This window comes from Alexandromys fortis, unplaced genomic scaffold, assembly GCF_014885135.2.
Source record: "Alexandromys fortis isolate MF-2015 unplaced genomic scaffold, M_Fortis_MF-2015_v1.1 scaffold_31, whole genome shotgun sequence".
Classification (NCBI taxonomy): Eukaryota; Metazoa; Chordata; class Mammalia; order Rodentia; family Cricetidae; genus Alexandromys; species Alexandromys fortis.
This window is the reverse complement of record NW_026067974.1, coordinates 14,683,394-14,704,256: the sequence shown is the minus strand read 5'-3', so window position 1 is coordinate 14,704,256 and position 20,863 is coordinate 14,683,394. Positions and strand designations below refer to the sequence as shown.

The following is a 20,863-nucleotide window of genomic DNA, read 5'->3' as shown; positions in this document are numbered from 1 at the left end:
CTGGAGGTTATGTGTGCTTGTTCAAAGTCCTGTTGTGTCCATTAGTTTTGGCCAACTTGGTAGGAACCTAGGAAGAGGGAGCCTCAGCTGAGGAACTGACTCCACCAGACTGACCTGAGGGCATGCCTGTGGGACATTTCCTTGATTGCTAAGTCATTGAGAGGGCCCACCCCACTGTGAGCAGTTCCACCTCAGGGCCGGTGGCTCTGGGAGGCACGTAGGCATAGGCATGTAGGCATGTAGGCATGCAGGCCATGAGAGCAAGCCAGTTTCACAGTGTTCCACCATGGCTCCTGCCTCTACTGCTCGAGTGCCTGCTCTGACTCCCATGAATGATCACCTGCTATGGGGCACGCACCGCGCCGAGCCAAATTAACCCCTTCCTTCCCAGTTGCCTTTGGTCATGGTGTTCACCACAACAATGGAGAACCAGCCAGGACACCTGGGGCCTGCTTGCTTTTTGGTTTTCTAGAGTTCATATTTGTTCTGATTAGTGGTTTTACATTATGCTGTCTGGATTTAACTTTTCCAACCTCCCAAAACAGACATGAGACTTAAGATGCCCGCAAAGCAAGCTGACAATTACAAATGACACTGGGGGATCCACGCACCAGCTCCTCAGATCAGTGACAATCTAGTGTGGAGAGGGGATTGGCGGACCAAGGATGAAGGCACCTCTAGTCTTCAGAAGCATTCCAAAGGACACTGTTCATTTGTTTTGAGACAGGGTCTCCGTGAGAAGTCTAGGCCGGCTTTAGACCCATGGTCCTGTGTCAGCCTCTGGAATTCTGGGATTCCAGATGTGCCACCAAGCCTGGCTGGAAGGCTTTTGAAGACAAATGTTTGGAAATGTTCTGATCTCTAAGTGACTTTGTTTCTAATAACAGTACATGTGCCATCTTTAAAAACAAAAGCTCCTGCCAGGCATGGTGGTATCTACTTGTAATCCTAGCATTTAGGAGACAGAGGCTGAAGGGTCAGGAATTTAAGGTCTTCCTTAGCTACACAGAGGGAGATCAAGGCCAACCTAGTAAGGCAACAGTGAGACCCTATCTCAACAAAATGGACAAACAAAATGAAAGCCTTAGTTGTACACTTAAAAATGTACAGAACAGAGGCAGGAGAAAGGGCTCAGCGGTTAGAGCACTGGCTGCTCTTCCTGAAGTCCCGCGTTTGAGTCCCAGCACCCACACAGTGTTTACAACCACCCACAACTCCAGTTCCAGGGATCTGATGTCCTCTTCTGAACTCCCCTTGCACCAAGCATGCACATGGAACACACAGACATACAGGTAAGACACTCCCAAATAAATTAAAATGAAGAAATCTAATTTTTAAAATAATCCATGAAACAAAATTTCCTAACCCGTTAAAAAATGTTCCAAGAAAGTATTCTGATGGATTTAGAATCTGCTGGCAAAAATATAAAATGCAATATTCTGTGATTATTTTGTAAAAATCAACTGATAAACATCAGGGGAGAGAGAAACTTATTCACCCAATTTTAATAAGAAGCCTTCAAATATAGAACTGAAAAATGGCTAGCTTTATTGAGTGCAAAGACATAGATTTTTAAGATGGAGATAACAAATATTCATAAAAGTTGACAGACTGTAATAAACCCCTGTGTATCCATCATTCGGCCCCGTTCACATTTTACCCACTGAAAAATCATCTGTCACAACAGTCCCCCAAACACAGAAAATTAAAAAAAAAAATAGAATTTAAAGTCAAGGATTAAATGGCTGCTATATAAAATATGAAATCAAGTTTTAAAAGAAAGGAATGAATCTTTAGCATGAATAAACAGCATACCTAAAATGGTTGAGATGATAAACATCACTACAATCAAATTAAAAAGTAAAGACTGGGACTGGGGAGATGGCTCAGTGGTTAAGAACACTGGCTGTTCTTCCCGAGGACCTGAGTTCAAGTCCCAATACCCATACAGTACCTCCCTATTGTCTGTAACTCCAGTTCCAAGGATCTGATACCCTCTTCTGAACTCCAAGGGTACCAGGCATGCACATGGTGCACAGACATGTACATGGAGACAAAAAGACTCATAAAGAAATAAAAAATAATAATAAAGGAGGGGGCTGGGGACATAGCTCAGCTGGTGAAGAGTCTGTCATGCAAGCATGAGAACCTGGGCTTGACTCTCCAGAATTCACTTAAAAAGTCACTAATGCGGGAAGAGGCAAAGAGACATGCGGCTGACTTGTGTGCAGTGCACAGTCTGTACTTGTATTAGTGAAGATGCATTTAAAAGTTTATGCATTTTCAGAGCAAGGTGACCAGACACCAATAAAAAACAAATGGCTCAGGTGATCCAAATCTCAAAATGCCCATGTTACAGTCTCCTTAGAATTCTGCATCCAGAGCAGCTTCAGGATGCTGACTGAGATGATCCAGACCTACAGAAACTGCATCCAGGATTAACCATTAATCCTAAATTATCTCAGAGTCCCTCAAATATTGCCAGTGCCCCAGTCAGCATGAAGTAGACTGGAGAACTATGCCCACATTCCCCAAAAATGGGTTGTCAATATTTATTATCATTTAAGTGAAGTTGGTTACAACATTATTGGTAATGGTCAGAAAAAAAGCTAAACAAAGGAAATGAGATTCAGGGATCTCATTCTAAAAGAAAAGGGGGGACATAGAAATGATAGGATAAAAGAGTAAATTATTGACTCTACTTTAACCCAAAAAACAACTATAAATTTTATATATCTTACATTGATATAGATTTTGGTTTATTGATACAAATTTTTGGATTTTCGAGACAGGGTTTCTCAGTAGCTTTTGGAGCCTGTCCTGGAATTAGCTCTTCTAGACCAGACTGGCCTCGAACTCACAGAGATCTGCCTGCCTCTGCCTCCTGAGTGCTGGGATTAAAGGTGTTATTGATACAAATTTAAAGTTAATTTTATTACACTGTATGTGGATGTTTACTCTTGTTTAGGGTATTATGTTTATGCAGCTCATTTTAAAAATTAATGTATAATTAAAAATACAGATTAATAGTAATATATAATAGTCAAATTTATAGTCATGTTAGATATATTTTCAAAGTCGTACAGAAATATATTTCAGATAGACAGGTAATCTTCAAACACTTCAAAGACCTACAAAATATGACATTTAATATGTTATTAAACTGTTTTGTTGTATATAATCTTACTTTGTTAAAGTCAAAACTTTCCTTTTTAATTAGACAAACAGGGGGAAATGCTGTACACTGTAAAAATTTGTCACTTGAACTGATTTAATAAAATGCTGGTTGGTCAGTAGACAGGCAGGAAGTAGAATTAGGGTGACAAAACCAAGGAGAATTCTGGGAACAGGAAGGGTGGAGAGTTGCAGGCAAATGCAGAGAAGCAAGATGAGAATGATATACTGAGAAAAGGTATCCAGCCATGTGGCAAAGCATAGATAGAAATATGGGTTAATTTAAGAATAAGAGTTAGCTAGTAACAAATCTGAGCTACCAACTGACATTTATAAGTAATATTAAGCCCCCAGTCAATTATTTGGGAAGTGGCTGTGGGGTATTTGAGATCAGGTGGGAGGGTAAGAAATTTCTGATTTCACATGCTGATCCCAAAATAGCCAGTCAGCCTATCAATTGCTCTGGGACCAGGGAGAGATAAACTGGGCCCCTGAAGAGATGTTTCGTTGTTAAGAGCGTGTACTGCTCTCACAGAGGACCCACATTTGATTCTCAGCACCCACACAAAGAGACTCCTAACTGCCTGTAACTCCAGATCCATGGGACCCAGTGCCTCTGGGGGCACCTGCACACATAGGCACATACCCACACATAGATACATAAAACTCAAAACAAATCTTAAGAAAACAAAATAAACTGGAAACCCATAGAGCAAGAGAGATGCTCAACATCAATTTCCGGCCTCCACACACATGTGCACACTCACAAAAGTAGGCTCACGTGTGCACTCGTGAACATAGACTCATATGCACTGCACACACCTTCAAGAAAATAAAGGGAGATAAGTGGTAAACATCTTTACTTTTTTTTTCTGGTAAACAGCTGGACTCAGTTGGTGATTCCGTTTTGTTGGTATCTTAAGGCCAGACTAACCGCAATCCTGTTGAGCATGCCTGATCAGCTTGTTCACCTGGGCTACACCAGTGTCAGAGAACTCACAGACGGTTTGACCCGGGGTATGTTGGCCTTGACAAACACAGTAAACACAGTGAATACAGGTCTTCCTGTCTTCTTTCTCATGGTTGACCCACTGTCAACGGGAACTCCATGATGGTGGAGCAGTGGGCTTTCTTCTCCCAAAGGCTCTTCGGAGGATATTTGGGTTGTCAGAAGAGGGCTGACACAGGGCCTTTCCAGCACTGCATTTCTTGGCCTTCCAAACCTTTTGGCTTTTGCTTTGACTGAGGTAGGATCTTCTGCTGGGAGCCAAGTAGCCTAGTTTCTAACCAGTATATGATATATGACCACTTGTTTGACAGCTCTCCAGATAAGGCAAAGCTAATGGGGACAGTCTCACGCGGCAAGGACCAGTGGGCTTCGGGTCAGTGCAGAATGCTGCTGGGACCGCAGAGAGCCTACACGCTCTTCTCCCTCATGATACTCTTGGCAGTGTTTTGTTTGTTTGTTTGTTGTTTTGTTTTGGTTGTTTTTTGGTTTTTGATACAGGGATTCTCTGTAGCTCTGTAGTCCAGGCTGGCCTCAGACTCACAGAGATCCACCTGCCTTTGCCTCCCGAGTGCTGGTGCTGGGATTAAAGGCGTGCGCCACCACCACTGCCTGGCTTCTTGGTGGTTTTCAGTGCCACTGTGTGAGACAGACGTGGTCATTCTATAAACACCTATTTTCATGGGACTGATTTTTGCAAGAACAGACTTCTGCAAGTCATCTTTGAATTTTCAGTCTTGCAACAGTGTGACAGTGAATGTATTCAATAAGTACCAGTGAAGGAAACAGTTGGACTAGGTCTCTGCATAGCTTCCTCCGCTGTAGTTTGGGCATAGTAACTCATAGTAATTCATTTCAGGCCAGAGATGGTATTCTGGAATAAGCCGAAGCACGTGGCGATTCTACTGGTAGAGTTCTGTCCCCTGGTTAGGTTCTTTCTGAGTATAGTTTCGTTTAACCATTTTTGTTTGCTTTTTGATTTTGTTTTGTTCCGTTTTTTTTTTTTTTTCAAGACAAGTTTTCTCTGTGGAGCCCTGGCTGTCCTTGAACTCCCTCTGTAGATCAGGCTGGCCTCAAACTCAAGAGATCTGCCTGCCTCTGCCTCCTGAGTGCTGGGATTAAAGTCGTGTGCCACCACTGCCCGCATGTTCTTATCTTTTAATTGAACACAAAATATACTATCCTCGCAGGGTTGTTGGGAAGTTCGCAACAGGTACTTCATGAAAACCTCTTAGCACAGTGCCTGGCAGAAAACGAAATAAGTTCCCTGTGTTGGCTATTTATTGCCTGCCAACTTGACCCATGAGCCATTTGGGAAGAGGGAACTTCCCAGAGAAAGTGTCCCCTACAAGATTGGCCTGTGCGGCATTTTCTTGATTAATGATGGCCGTAGGAGGACCCAACCTATTGTGGGTGGTGTCACTCCTGGGCAGGTGTCTCATGGATGGTGTAAGAACAAAGCAAAAGGAACACGCCACTGAGCAGCGTTGTTCTAAGACTCCTGCTTCTAAATTCCTGTGCCTTCCCCTCAGTGATGGGAGTGGGACCAAGAGTGGAAGCGGGAATACATCCTTTTCTTTCCAAGTTGCTTTCGGTGACAGTGTCTTATCCCAACAATAGAAACTCTAAGACATCCTTTAAAGACATTTCTGTGTGCCGGGAGCGGTTGTGCACGCCTTTAATTCCAGCACTTGGAAGGCAGAAGCAGGCGAATCTGAGTTCGAGGCCAGCCTGGTCTACAAGAGCTAGTTCCAAAGCTACAGAGAAACCCTGTCTCGAAAAATAACAACAACAACAAAAAAAATTAAAAAAACTGAGTTCCGGGACAGCCAAAGATACAGAGAAACCCTGTCTCGAAAAACCAAACCAAACAAACAACAAAGATATTTCTGTGGAAACACGCTAGCAAAGCATGAAAGCCATGACTTTGGCTGTTGTTCTTATGGTCTCCGCACGGCGATGAGTCAGAGACTGTCTTCTGGAATTTGGGTTTTCAGGGAGGGAGGCTAGGAAATGGGAGCGACGGAGGTATTCGGGGCACAAGACTCGCTGGGCATCCTGGCTTCACATCCCACGAGTGCTCGCCGAAGAGCAGCAGAAGCGCTGGAATCCCTGGCGAGCGCCGGTCTTCTGAGCTCTCCGTCGCGCGGCTGACCATGACGCCGGATCTGATCGTAAAAACTCACGCGCCGGCGGTGCGGGGAACCCTGCGACCGCGGATTCACCACGTGACCTCGGCAGCCGGCGCGCGCCCACCCGGATCGCTCTCCGCGCCGGGCGTGCTGGGAGGTGGAGGCTCCCTCTCCAGGCATGCGCGCTGGGGCCCGTGGCGCGGCCCGTCAGGCACTGCGGTAGGCACCTCCGGGTCCGGCAGGACCCTATCCCCAGCATGGCGGCGCCCAGCCAAGTGCCCCCGGCAGTCCTCGGTGAAGGCGATGGCGGGGGTTTTGGCTCCTGGTTGGACGGACGGTTGGAGGCGCTGGGAGTGGACCGAGCCGTTTACGGCGCTTACATCCTTGGTGTCCTGCGGGATGAGGAGGAGGAAGAGAAGCTGGACATCCTGCAAGGTATCCTCTCTGCTTTCCTGGTGAGTAGAGTAGTCCGGGCACATTCCATCAACCTCACCGAGACATGTAGGAACCTCTGGCATACTTCACAGCTCTCTTCGCCCGTTGCTGTCACGAAGCCTTAGTGGGTTTATCGGGAAGAAGGTTACAGTGAGGGGGAAGTGGGTTGGTGCTCCCCAGCCAGATTTTGGGAAGCCTGAAGGTTGCAGGTGCGTGGAGAGGAATGGGATTCCCGTTTTTCCTGGCAGCAATGCCTTTGGGTGTGACTGGATAGTGTTCTGAAGCCACTGAGACGTCTGTCAGTTTGATCATAAACGTCAAACAGTTCCATTCCCGTCAGTATGCAGTTTGCTCTTGAGATGTCTGCCCATTAGGGGGTAGTATTAGGCCTGTCCCGTGACAAATGCCACTAGGAAGTTCCCTCTTGGCTCTTGTTTCAGGAATGAGTCTTCAAAAGGTAAGCTGGTAGTGAAGATCCTTTCATGATAAGCAGTATTTGGAAATTCAGTAATTATTGATGGGCGTTGGGTGGGGCAGTGTGACTAGACAGGCTGGAAAAGCAGATGAATCATTTAGCTTCTTAGAAGCAGATTGATGGACTGGGCATGGTGGTGCATGCCTTTAATCCCAGCTCTCAGGAGGCAGAGGCAGGCAATCTTATAATCTATATAGTGAGTTCAGGACAGCCAGAGCACAGAGAAACACTGTCTCAAAAATCCAAAAGCAGATTCATGCCACGTATGCCTGGATGCATGCCTGTTATCCCAGCGCTGGGGAGGACAGCAAGTTGGAGGCCAACTTTGGGCTTACAAAATAAGACCCTATCCGGACAGTGGTGATGTACAACTTTAATCCCAGCACCCAGGAGGCAGAGGCAGGCGGATCTCTGTGAGTTCGAGACCAACCTGGTCTACAGAGTGAGTTCTAGAACAGGCTCCAAAGTTACAGAGAAACCCTCAAAAAAAAAAAAACCCAAAAACAAACAAACAAACAAAAAAAAAAAAAACCAGCAACAAAGTGAGACCCTGGAAAAACAAAACAGGCAGACTCACTCATGTAGAAATTTGTACTTCAAAGCCGTGTTTATATATCAGGTGGCCAAGATTCCCACTTTTCTAATCTGATCATTTGGAAGGATGGCGGTAAGAGAATCAAGACTTCATGGCTAACCTCAGCTACTTTTTTTTTCCCCAAGACAGGGTTTCTCTGTAGCTTTGGAGCCTGTCCTGGAACTAGCTCTTGTAGACCAGCTTGGCCTCGAACTCAAAGAGATTCACCTGCCTCTGCCTCCTGAGTGCTAGAATTAAAGGCATGTGCCACCACCACCTTGCTAACCTCAGCTACTTAACAAGTTGGAGGCTAGCCTGGGCTACAAAAACTTAAAAAATACAGAACCAATGAAACAAAATAAGGATTTTAGCAAAGGAGACACACTTTAGCAATCTGTAGCATGGAATGGAAGCTATCATGAATAACAATGTAATAATATATTGTGTGTTTCACAGACTAGATATTGCTTTCCTACAAGAAACTGGTAAGTAGTGAATTAAAGAAATTTTTAGTTAGATTGATTTAACCATTCCTCAGTATGTACATATCAGGCCAGTGATTTGGGTTAACAGGCAAAGGTGCTTTCCGACAAGCTTGATTCCTAAGACCCATGTGGTGGAAGGAGGGAACCGTCTCCCACAGTTGACCTCAGACTCCACAGGAGTCACCGCACACACACAATGTGTTACATGCCACACACGCCATAAACACTCACACTAAAAACAAAAAACTAATCGTAATATATTCTATCCCAAGAATAAACAATATATACAATTATCAATTTAAAAAACGAAACATTTTCTTTAATAATAAAGAATGAGGACCGGGTGGTGGTGGTGCATGGCACGCCTTGAATCCCAGCACTTGGAGGCAGAGGCAGGCAAATCTCTGAGTTCGAGGCCAGCCTAGTCTACAAGAGCTAGTTCCAGGACAGGCTCCAAAGCTACAGAGAAACCCTGTCTCCAAACCAAACTAAACAAAACAAAAAAAAATTACTCCTATGAGCACACACTTCTGGGGCCTAAGCCATCCCTGGGTTTCCTCTTGTGCCCAGTGGGGAGAGTAGTGTTCTGCCTTGGCTTGCTCGTTGGTTTTTAAGGCTTTTCAGGAAATTAACTGGTGTGCTTTTCCCCCTAGGAAGAAGATTCCCTCCTCGATATATGTAAGGAAATTGTGGAACGATGGTCAGAAACGCAAAGTGTCATCACCAAAGTGAAAAAAGAAGGTAGCGTTGACCTTTCTTTTTAAAAAACATTTACCCTTCTCTGTATCCTGTGGTGTGTGTGCGTGTGTGTGGTCTGTGTGTTCCTGAGGTGTATGAGGGTCAGGACAACTTTGAGGATTTGGATCTGTCTTTCCATCTTGTGGGTCATAAGGATCAAATTCAGGCCGTGAGGATGGCCTCTCCTTACCAAGCCATCTTGCTAGTCTCATTTACTGTTTTGGATCAATTTCCAGGGCCTGTTCCTATATAGTTGTTAAGGAGCAAGAGTTTCGTTTTCTTTGAGTACTCACTCTTGCGAAGATAATTTGCAAACACTCAGAGGCTCTCTTTAAGGTTTTACTAACCATGAATTTCCATTTGTGTCTTTCCAATCCACCCTGACCACAGTCATCTTCATTGTGGTGTGGGTGTGTGTTTCTTTCCTTGTGTTTATGAAGCAATGTCTCATTGTATATAGCCCATGCTTTCCTGGAACTTTTTTGTTTTTTTGAGACAGGGTTTATCTGTGTACGTAACCTTGGCACAAGGTCCTGGAACTCACTCTGTAGACCAGGCTGACCTTGAGCTCAGAAATTTACCTGCCTCTGCCCCCCAGCACTGAGACTAAAGGTGTGCGCCACGGCCCAGTGTGCCTGGAACTCTTTATGTAGCCCCTGCTTGCCTTGAATTGCTAACTCTTTTGCACGCCCCCCCCTCAACTCCTACATGCTACAGGTATGTGTCACAATCCCTGCATCTTTCTGGTCTTTATTTTCCTCCCATCCTATGCCCCTAGTAGATTTGCTTCACATATACAGGGTCAGCTATAGTCTTCCAAACTCAAGTTGACAACAGTTTTAAAAGCCGGAGCCTTCACCCACTGAACCATGGCCATGGCTCATCCACCTTTTTCATATTCTCATTACATAGCATAATTTATGGTTGAGGTTCTGCTTCATTTGGCTGAATCTTTCACCCTTGAAAGTGAAAGAGGAGCCGGGCAGTGTTGGTGCACGCTTTTAATCCCAGCACTTGGGAGGCCGAGGCAGGAGGGTCTCTGTGAGTTTAAGGCCAACCTGGTCTACAAGAGCTAGTTCCAGAACAGGCTCCAAAGCTACAGAAAAGTCCTGTCTCGAAAAAAAACTAAAAAAANAGAGAGAGAGAGAGAGAGAGAGAGAGAGAGAGAGAGAGAGAGAGAAAGAGAAATGGGTTACATATGTTCATTAGGATGATAAATTAGCTACAGAGAACTCAAAGTTCCAGGACAGCCAAAGCTACACAGAGAAACCCTGTCGTAGGGGGGAAAAATTATACACAATAAGTTCTTGGTCTTGAATATACAATAGGATCACATAATATACTTGGTTTGGGCCCCGGGTATTTGTGTTTTGCCTTTGGTTTGTTGTAATTAAAGGCATGGTATTAAGGGCTGGAGAGATGGCTCAGTGGTTAAGAGCAGTGGCTGCTTTTCTAGAAGAGCCGAGTTCAATTCCCAGCACCCACATGGTAGCTCACAACTGTCTGGAACTCCAGTTCGAGGGAATCCGACACCCTCACACAGGCACACATGCAGGTAAAACACCAATGCACATAAAATAAGTAATATTTTTTAAAAGACGTGGAATTGAAAGCTGTTTTTTTAAGATCAGTTTCTTTTATTTTACTGTGTATGTGTGGGTATGTGCGTGTGAGTGGAGGGGCCCACAGAGGCATTGGAGCGCCTCAGGCTGCAGCTACAGGGGCCTGTAAGACATCTTATGTGGGTCCTGGGAACTGCGCTCGGGTCCTCTGCCCTCTTCAGCACTGAGCCATCTCTAGCCCCAGGCATTGGTGTTCTTAAAAAAGTTCCTCTAGGGCAGGTGAGATGGGTCAACAGTAAAAGGTATCTAGTACACAAGCCTGGGGTCCCAAGTTTCATCCCTGGGGCCCCGGAAAGGAGGAACTGGCTCCCCACAGTCATCCTCTAGACCTTACTGCACACACAACCCTAGTAAGTACACATAATCCAAACCATGTCTGAGAAGCCCTGAAGCCTGGGTAGCTTAGCCCTGTCTCCTGGATGACTTCACGTCCTCAGAGACCAGCACTGACTGGGGGCGGGCTAGTGATTTGGGGGCTTGTCTTCACCTTCTCCTCGTGTCTCCCTCGTCCGCCTCGCAGATGAGGTTCAGGCCATTGCCACTTTGATTGAGAAGCAAGCCCAGATCGTGGTGAAGCCCAGGATGGTTTCAGAAGAGGAGAGGCAGAGGAAAGCCGCCCTGCTGGCCCAGTATGCTGATGTGACAGACGAAGAGGAATATCCTTTCTGGAGGCTCAGCACCATTTCCCGAGGCTCATGCTAAGGATGTCAGACAGTCTGTGTCACCCTAAGAAGTTCCAGCCCCCATCTCTAGCTTAGTTTTCACTTTCAGAATGGCAATGATCCTGGGCCTTTGTGGGCTTAAGAAGTGTTGTTGGGCTGGGCAATGGCGTCACGCGCGTTTAATCCCAGCACTCTGGAGCCAGAGACAGGTAGATTTCTGTGAGTTCAAGGCCAGCCTGGTCTACAGAATGAGCTCTAGGACAGCCAAGGCTATACAAAGAAACCCTGTGTCAAAAGACAAAACAAAACAAAACCCCAACAACAAAATGATGTTAAAATAGTTGACATGGGACTTATATTTTCAACACATAATTGATATACTCAAGAAAAGTTCAGTGTAAGACAAATGATGCCTTTAATGTACTGTCGGTGTTACTCCTAGAGTGGGAAGCTGCTGTGGGTCCTTGCACCTGTGCGACACTGCATTAGTTACTTTCTTACTGCTGTCACCAAATACAAAGAAGAAACGAGGCAATGGTTATTTTGGCTTACAGTTGGAACTGATGCCCTCCATCATGGCGGGGAAGGCATGGCGGCAGGAGCAGGTGGCAGCTGGTCACGTTGCAGCCACAGTCAGGAGGCAGAGAGAAATCAGTGTTGCTGTGAACCAGTCTTTGCTTTTATTCAGTCCAGGACTGCAGCCCAGGGAATGGTTGCCTCCAGCCTCACAGACATCCCAGAGGTTTGTGTCCGTGATGACCCCAACTCCTGTCACCTGACAGCCAAGATGACCCATCACAGATACTTTTGTGTACAGTCTAGCACCACACTTCCTTCTTCAAAAAATAACCTTTTTTGGACATAGAGTCTCATTGTGTAGATCAGGCTAGCCTCAAACTCACAAAGATCCACCTAACTCCGCCTTCCGCCACTGTGCTTCCAAGGTTTGCGTCACCACACCTGGCTTCCAAAAAAGGCTTTTGAAGTATGAGGTCTCTCTTCTGAAGTTAAAACACAGATTTCTGGTCATTTCCTGAGTTTCTGATCTAAAGTAGGCTCAAGATAAGCGTCCATGGCTGTGGACTTCTTGAAAGTTCCTAGAGGCTCCAAGAGTTACAGTGTTTGTACATATGTGTGCATGCGTGTTCTCATGCAGCCCGGGTGGAATTGAACTCCTGATCTTTGTGCCTCCTCCTTCCGAATGTTGGAACTGTGCTGTCTCAGAGTCTGTCTCGCCCCTGCTTTTAGGTAATGTTAATGTAGGGTCTTCCAGATCACCTGACCTTTCCTTTTAGCCTCTAGGAGTGGGTCTTGTAGAAGCTTGAGACATCTCCCCCCCCCCCAAGTTAGGGTTTTCAGAATTGGCTCTCTGGGGTTTACCTTTATACCTATGACTCCATCCTCACTGCATTCTGCTTGCTTCTCTTATCCATGTCTGTTGGCTGGTTTTCAAACTCAACTTGGGAAGTGTGAGGCCTTTTTTTCAACCTGGTTTTCCTTAATGTCACTCACCGAAGCAGATGAGAAAGATGATCCGGGTACTTCGACAGCAAACATCGGCTCTGACAAATGTATCCTTCTCTTTGTCCATGCCTTGTTTTTCTCTAAGGTCCTTCTGGAGATCAGTTGTCATTTTGCTGTTGCTGCTACAGGTTCCCTCTTATCTCCAAGGATGTCATGTTTTGCCAGTATTGGGAGCCCCCTGCCTGGCACAGCTCTGGTTAGTCAACTTACATACACTGTAACACAGAAAACAAGTTAACACATGATAGGTGCTAGTCTCCAGCTTGCTAGGATGACTTTGAATTCCTAGTCTCTGGTTCCACCTCCAAGTGTGTCATTAAAAGCATGTGTCACACCCACCAGAGGGGGTGGCGGGATGTTCTGTTTGTGAGATGGGGTCATACTAAGTAGTCCTGGCTGGCCTGGAACTCAGAGATCTGCCTGCCTCTATCTCTTGAGTGCTATGCTTAAAGGAATGCACCACCACACCTGGCCTGTTGCTGCGTTTTGGTTTTAGTTTTTGAGACAGTCTGTGTGTGGTCTTGGATGGTCTGGAACTTGCTCTGTAGACCAGCCTGGCCATGACCTCTCAGATCTCCCATCTCTGCCTCCCCAAGTACTGGGATTAAAGTCATGGTCCACCACACTGGATCTCACCTGGCTTGGTTTTTGTTTTTTGAGACAAGAGTTTCTTTTAGCCCATGCTAAACTCAAACTGGCTCTATCAGAGGCTGTTCTTGAATTGCCTTTACCTCTTGTAGGGCTTGAGCCACCACACCTAGCTAGAAGGATTTCCAACAGAAAAATAAAAGCTAGATTCCCCAGAGCTATTATTGTAGGAGGGGCTGCTTGTTGGTTCCCAGCCGCCCAGCTAGCTTAGACCTGAAATAATCACACAGAAGCTGCATTAATTAAATCTAGCTTCTTATTGGCTAACTCTTACATATTAATTTAACCCATTTTTATTAATCTGTATATTGCAACGTGGCTGTGGCTTACCACGTAAAGTTCCCAGCGTTTATCTCCGGTGGCTCCATGGCTTCTCTCTGACTCCGCCCATCCATCTATCAGCATTGTTTAGTCGTCCTCCCCCCCCCCCACCTTAGTTCTGCCCTCCTATAGGTGCAAAGCAGTTTCTTTATTCATTCGTGGTAATCACAGCATACACAGGGATATCCCACATCACAGAGCTCTGTTGCCCAGGACTGGGGAGGGGAAATTAAAATGTTTAAATTTTATCTTTACTCTCAAAGACCTTGTCATTGGAAAGAGAACTCAAGACACTATTTGAAGCTCAAAATCTGATCAGTATTGAAATGCATGTTGAGGAAGGTCCCTACTAGCAGGTCACTCTGAGATGTTCCTAAGAAGGTAAATTTAGAAATTTACCTCCCAGGTGAGGGCTTATAATGGACTATCAGATATTGTCTCAGGGGTTCAGTTTTGGTGCGAGCATTTGACCCCAAGGCCCTGGGTATGCTTAGGTAAGTGCTCTGTTGCTGAGCTCTCTTCTCAGCCTGAGACTTTTGTAGCCTAATAGAAAAAGTCATGTTTCAAGAGTATAAAGGAGGGGCTGGAGAGATGGCTCAGTGGTTAAGAGCACTGTCTGCTCTTCCAGAGGTCTTGAGTTCAATTCCCAGCAACCACATGGTGGCTCCAAACCATCTGTAAAGAGATTTGGCGCCCTCCTCTGGCGTGTGGGTATAAATGGAGGCATAATAAATAAATCTTAAAAAAAAAAAAAGAATAACCAAAAGAGAAAATAAGAAAAAAAAAAAAGAGTATAAAGGAGATTGCCTGGAATGTTTTATCTTTTTAGTACCTGCATGTATGTATGTGTACCATGTGTGTGCTTGTTGCCCCCAGAGGCCAAAAGAGTGCATCAGATCCCCTAGAACTGGAGTTACAGATGGTTGTGAACCACTTGTGGATTCTGGGAATGGAACCCCAGTCCTCTGTAAGAGCAGCCAGTGCTCTTAACCACTGAGCCATCTCTCCAGTTCTTGATATTTTGTTCTTAAAAGTTAAAAGAAGTAAGGAATAAAATTTTTGGCTGTTTTCTCAATTTTGTTAAACTTATTTCATGTCTTATAAGTTCAGTGTTGACAATATAACATAATCTAGAAAAGGTCAAATTAACAATTCAATAAGAATAAACCTTAATTACTTGGAAGCATTTTAATAGTGCCACATGCATGAGCATTTTCCAGCCAGTGATACTCTCTTTATTGACTTACCCTGGGCTCAGCAGCCATTTGGACTTAGCTTGGAGTGAAATTTTATTTTAAATGAATCGACGTTATTTGTAAGTATAAACTTTATTTGTATTTTTTTAGACCCCCTGTTAATGAAGTACATTTTTATAAAATATTTCAAAGTTCAGGTTTAGTTGTCCAAATGAGATTTTGTTGTTGTTGTTGTTGTTTTGGTTTTTTGAGACAGGGTTTCTCTGTGAAACAGCTCTGACTGTCCTGAAACTTAGTTTTGTGTGTATTGGTGTTTTGCCATGGGTGTCAGGTTCCCTGGAACTGGAATTATAGACAGTTGTGAGCCACCATATGGTTGATGGGAATTGAACCTGGGTCCTCTGGAAGAGCAATCTCTGCTCTTAACTACTGAGTCATCTTCCCAGCCCCCATGGAACCAAAGAATCCACCTGCCTCTGCCTTCTGAGTGCTGGGATTAAAGGCATGTGCCACCACCACCCAGCCCAAAGTTTTTTTTTAAATATCCTTTAGGAGTTCCCATCAAACCAAGGATTCTTTTCCCCCCCTAACATATGAGTGTTTTGCCTGGACACACACCTCATGTCTAGTGCCCACAGAGGCCAGAAGAGGGCACTAAATCCCCTGAAACTGGAGTTATGTATGGGAATGAGCGCCTGTCTGGGCCTGAACCTCTGCCAGAGCAAGTGTTTGTGATCACTGAACCCAAATCAAAGATCCTTTTTTTGTACTAGGAATGCCCCAAGTGCATTTAGGACTCGGTGTGTAGAGAAGGGGCATCCACACTGAAACTGCAGGATTGTTGCTTGTGGAATGTGTACCTTAATCCCTTAACTCACTGGTAGTTCTGTTCCGAAACACCAATGTGGAAGATGTTCTCAATGCTAGGAAATTGGAACGAGATTCACTTCGGGACGAGTCCCAAAGGAAGAAGGAGCAGGACAAGCTGCAGCGGGAGAAGGACAAGCTAGCCAAGCAGGAGCGCAAGGAGAAGGAGAAGAAAAGGACACAGAGAGGGGAACGCAAGCGATAACCTCAGCCCAGGAATCGATTGTGCGTCTGTCTACTTAAGAGACTGAGACTAATGCATTTCCCAAAATTTCCTAAGGCTTTCCCCCGTGTTTACATGTCCAAAAGAAAAATCACAATCACTTGTAATTACAAAATGTGCCATGTTTTGGTAGTGTGGGCAATCAATTATAGTATCTTTACCAAAGATCTGGAATTAGGGTAACCTTTCTATTTTAGTACTGAAACCTGTGCCCTTCTGGCTTGTTTTTAAAAAGGTCTTCCCTCACTTTGTATAATTAGCCAGATTCAGAAAGTGAACATCCTGAAGGAAACATGACCATTCCTTCTGAGATTAAAAAAAAAAAAAGTGTAAATTGCTCCTGAGGCAATATTTGCCTCAAATGTAGTTTTTTATTTGAAATTTAAAATGTAGTGGGTTTTTTATTTGAATTTTAAGTTTGAATTTTAAATTTCGTAGTCTAGGCTGACCTTGAGCTTGAGTTTCTCAGCTTTAGGATTATGGGCATAAGTGGCTACACCTGGCTTGTAGTAGCAGTATTTTATAGCTGAAACAACTAATGAAGAGCCCTACCTAGATCCAGATTGTATCTGACATCAAATAGGAAAGTGGAAGGTGGGTATTTGGGGTGTGATAGATCTAAGAATTTTTTATTTATTTTTTGATGTGGCAACTTGGGCTCAAGCTGTAGCTGTGTTGAGTGCCTAATTCGCATATAAGGCCCTGGGATTGGTCCCCAATACTGAAGAAAAACTTAACGTATGGGAAAATCAAATATCTTTTAAAATAGAGAGCTACATACTTTTCATATAGTCTGTGGCTTTAAGAAGGATGTGTCAGTTTGGGGTATAAGGTTATCATTGTTAGCTAGATAAATCATGAGTTCCCTTAAATCCGCTCTTGATTTTAGTCTTGGTTTATTCTGCAGGCATGTCTAGCCTTTTGACATTGTGGCAAGACTTTTTTTAAAACGTGCAAAAAAAATCATGTTTTAAAAGTAAGTTTATGATTTTGTATTAGGCTGAATTTACAGCTATCGTCAGCCACAGGTTGTACACACCTGCAGCATAGGTATTAAGACCTAATAATTCCTGGTTTAGAGAAACTGAAGGAATTACTCCTTTAGAGAGAAACACTGGAAATTTTGCTAACAATAAGATACTTAAGTATATTATATAATTGGTGGTTAACAAACTTAGGAGTGGAAAAACTGGGAGATTCAAGGGTGAGCAGAAACTCTCCAATTGTTACTTCTGCCACAGCTGCATCCAGCTGTAAACAAGGTCCTTTTTTTACTTGACTTTGGGCAACAGCTATCTAAAGCCTCAACAATTTCTCTGATGTGATACAGTAGATATTTTATACCGGGGGTTAGAAGACTACCACTCACTCACAGGCCAAGTTTGGTCCAGTCCTTTTTTGTATGGGGCAAACTAAAAATTTTTTTTTTACATTTTTAAAGGGTTAATAAAGACATTCATGATTTGAGACCATATGTGGCCTATATAAAACCTAGTAGTTACTAGCATTTGGAGAAAGTCTTCTGACTTGTTTTTGTATCATTAGCTACCTTTGTGCAGAAGAAAAAAAAACATGGTTAAGGAGATAAAGCTGCCTCTTTATCCTACGCAAAAATAACCACCTTTCCCTTTTTTTTTAAATAAACTTATTTAAGTCAGAGTCGTCTGCCTTGTTTTTGCCAGCAGCTGGTGGGAAGGTGTGTGTGGTTGGTTCCTTGGGAATGGTCTTCGTCTGGTCAGCTCTGTAGACACTCTGCAAGTGAACCGTCTTCTCCCTTAAATTTTTTGCAAGTTTCCTGTGAAGTAAAGATTAGTTCAGAGGATTACCATGTTTTTTGGAGCTTGAGTAAATTGGCTTTGAAGTCCTCTGAGGTACTACTGGTCTTGATCCTTTATGTGGTAGCAGTGAGCCACAGCTCTGAAGAGTATGGGAAAGAACCTGTTTTAATTTAGTAATCCTTATTTGGGGCTTCCTTCTAACCTTGATTTTGGCTTCTGAAGGAATCAAGATTATATCCATCCCTTAAGGATATTTATTTCAATTTGCTAGTTTTTTGTTTTGAGACAGGGTTTCTTTGTGTAGCCTTAACTGTCCTAGCTCTATAGACCAGGCTGGCCTCGAACTCACAGAGATCCACCTGCTTCCCAAGTGCTGGTGTTAAAGGTATGCACCACCACAACACAGCTAAAAATTAAATTTTTATTTGTATGTATATGGGTGTTTTGCCTTCATGAGTATGTGCAGTGTTATTGGAGGCCAGAAGAGGGCATGGGATCCCCTGGGACTGGAAGTGCAGGTGGCTGTGAGTCACTTTGTGGGTGCTGGGAATCAAACCTGGAACTAAATCCTCTAAATCCTTTGAAGAGTGCTCTTAACTGTTAAGCCATCTCTCTGGCCCTCGGTGGGATTTTAATCATAGTAGTATTTCCTCCAAAACTTTTCTGTAACCACTTATTTAAATGGAAAGGGTACTGATAGAATGATTAATTTTCTCTTTTGCTTTGTTGTTTTTGTTTTTTGAGACAGGGTTTCTCTGTGTAGCTTTGGAGCCTGTCCTGGAACTCTTTCTGTAGACCAGGCTGGCCCTGAACGCACAGAGATCTGTTTGCCTCTGCCTCCCGTGTGCTGGGATTAAAAGCGTGCACCACCACTGCCTGGTGGCTTAAGGTAATTTTCAAATAACTTCATATAAATTGTGTATCATGTCTTCCTTGATATCTCCATCTAATTAAAAAAAACATTTTATTCTATGTGTTTATATGTGCTTACTAACACACAGACATACACATAAGTAAATCTGTTAAAGAAAAACAAAGCAAAATAAAAACATGGGCTAGGTCAGTTGAGTGGATAAAGATGTGTGTTACCAATTCTGATATGAGTTCAATCTCCAGGACCCACATCCAGACACAAAGTTGTCCTCTGATCTTACATCCACTGTTGTCATATGTGTGTGCATGTACACACAAATTTAAAAAGAAAAACTTAATTTCTTTGAATTAGAGAATATCAATATCACCTTTACCAGTTTCACTGCAGATTTTGTGTGATAATTTTAAATACTTTTTAAGCTGCAATTTAGAAATATGTAAGAACCATCTAAGCAGGGTGTAGTGGAACATGCCTGTAATACAAGCTCTGGGGAGGCAGGAACAGCAGGTTCCAGGACAGCTAGGAAACCAGAGGGAAAGAGTCATCTTTACCAGTGGTTCTCACCTTTGTAATGCTGCAACCCTCTAATGCAGTTCCTCATGTTGTGCTGACTGACACTCGACCATAAAGTATTTTCATTGCTATTTCATAACACTAAATTTGCTATTGTTAAGAAATGTAATTTAGGGCTGGAGAGATGGCTCAGGGGTTAAGAGCATTGCCTGCTCTTCCAAAGGTCCTGAGTTCAATTCCCAGCAACCACATGGTGGCTCATGACCATCTGTAATGGGGTCTGGTGACCTCTTCTGGCCTGCAGGCATATACACTGACAAAATATTGTATACATAATAAATAAATATTTAAAAAAAAAAAGAAATGTAACTTAGCCAGGCAATGGTGGTGCATGCCTTTAATCACTGCTCCTCTGAGGGAGGTGGAGGCAGGCTATGAGGTCAACGCCAGCCTGGTCTACAGAACAAGTTCCAGGACAGGATCCAAAGCTACAGAGATACCATATCCTGTCTCGAAAAAGAAACAAACAAAAATTGTGATTTAAATACTTTTTGGACGACTGATCTATACTATAGAAAATGCCACTAAAGCAAAACTTCAGAAGTCTTGTGACAGGACAGCCCCAGCTGGCTTTTGTTATTTAGCTGAGGCTGGTCTTTAACTTCTAATTCTCCTACCTTGACCTCCCAACTCTCGCAAGTGCTAAATCTAGCCTTAAAATTTTTGTCACTGATGATAGCGTTGACTGTCTGGTCCTCCTGTCCTCACCCCACTAATGCTGGATTACAGGCATGCACCACACGTTTTATATAGTGCCCAGGAGCAACCCAGGATCGGTCTCCTGCGCACTCTGTAAGCATCCATCCATTTGAACTTCATCCCCAGCCCAATGTTTGGTTTTCCTTAACAGACCGGTATTTCAGAGTTTTTTTTTTTTTTTTTTTTTTTTTTAAATTCAGCAAGGCAAAGTAAGTTTCATCTTTGAAAGAGGTCAGGTGGAATCTTATCTGAATCACAATCACCTACCAATATTCTTTTTTTTTTTTAAAGATTTATTTATTTATTATGTATACAACATTCTTTCCATGTATGTTTGTATGCTAGAAGAGGGCACCAGATCTCATTATAGATGGTTGTGAGCCACCATGTGGTTGCTGGGAATTGAACTCAGGACCTTTGGAGGAGCAGGCAATGCTCTTAACCACTGAGCCATCTCTCCAGCCCTCCTACCAATATTCTTATGTATTAAGAATATATTTTTTTTTTTTTTTGGTTTTTCGAGACAGGGTTTCTCTGTGGCTTTGGAGCCTGTCCTGGAACTAGCTCTGTAGACCAGGCTGGTCTCGAACTCACAGAGATCCGCCTGCCTCTGCCTCCCGAGTGCTGGGATTAAAGGCGTGCACCACCATTGCCTGGCCAAGAATAAAATTTAAACCAGAATGGTTTTTTTTTTTTTTTTGAGACAGTTTCTCTGTAGTTTTGGTGCCTGTCCTGGAACTAGCTCTTGTAGACCAGGCTGGCCTCGAACTCACAGAGATCCGCCTTCCTCTGCCTCCCGAGTGCTGGGATTAAAGGCGTGCGTCACCACCGCCCAGCCAATCAGAATGGCTCTTAAT

At 43.9% G+C, this 20,863-nt stretch overlaps 1 protein-coding gene across 1 annotated transcript; it reads left to right on the top strand.

Annotated features, from left to right (window-relative positions):
- The first annotated feature begins 6,506 nt into the window (after window positions 1–6,506).
- On the top strand, window positions 6,507–17,741 carry Ccdc43 (coiled-coil domain containing 43). Its single transcript, XM_050156587.1, has 5 exons — window positions 6,507–6,767; window positions 8,935–9,022; window positions 11,162–11,297; window positions 12,816–12,874; window positions 15,877–17,741. Exons 1-5 carry the CDS (start codon window positions 6,570–6,572, stop codon window positions 16,062–16,064), a joined length of 669 nt encoding a protein of 222 aa, XP_050012544.1. The 5' UTR covers window positions 6,507–6,569; the 3' UTR covers window positions 16,065–17,741.
- Window positions 17,742–20,863: the final 3,122 nt, after the last annotated feature.

What these genes read in the sequence shown, in the direction of transcription:
- Ccdc43 (XM_050156587.1), top strand. Translation starts at nt 6,570, where the DNA reads ATGGCGGCGCCCAGCCAAGTGCCCCCGGCAGTCCTCGGTGAAGGCGAT. An exon ending in GATGTGACAGACGAAGAGGA is followed by an intron (nt 11,298 to 12,815) that starts ATATCCTTTCTG and finishes AATGTCACTCAC; the next exon opens with CGAAGCAGATGAGAAAGATG. An exon ending in AAACATCGGCTCTGACAAAT is followed by an intron (nt 12,875 to 15,876) that starts GTATCCTTCTCT and finishes ACTCACTGGTAG; the next exon opens with TTCTGTTCCGAAACACCAAT.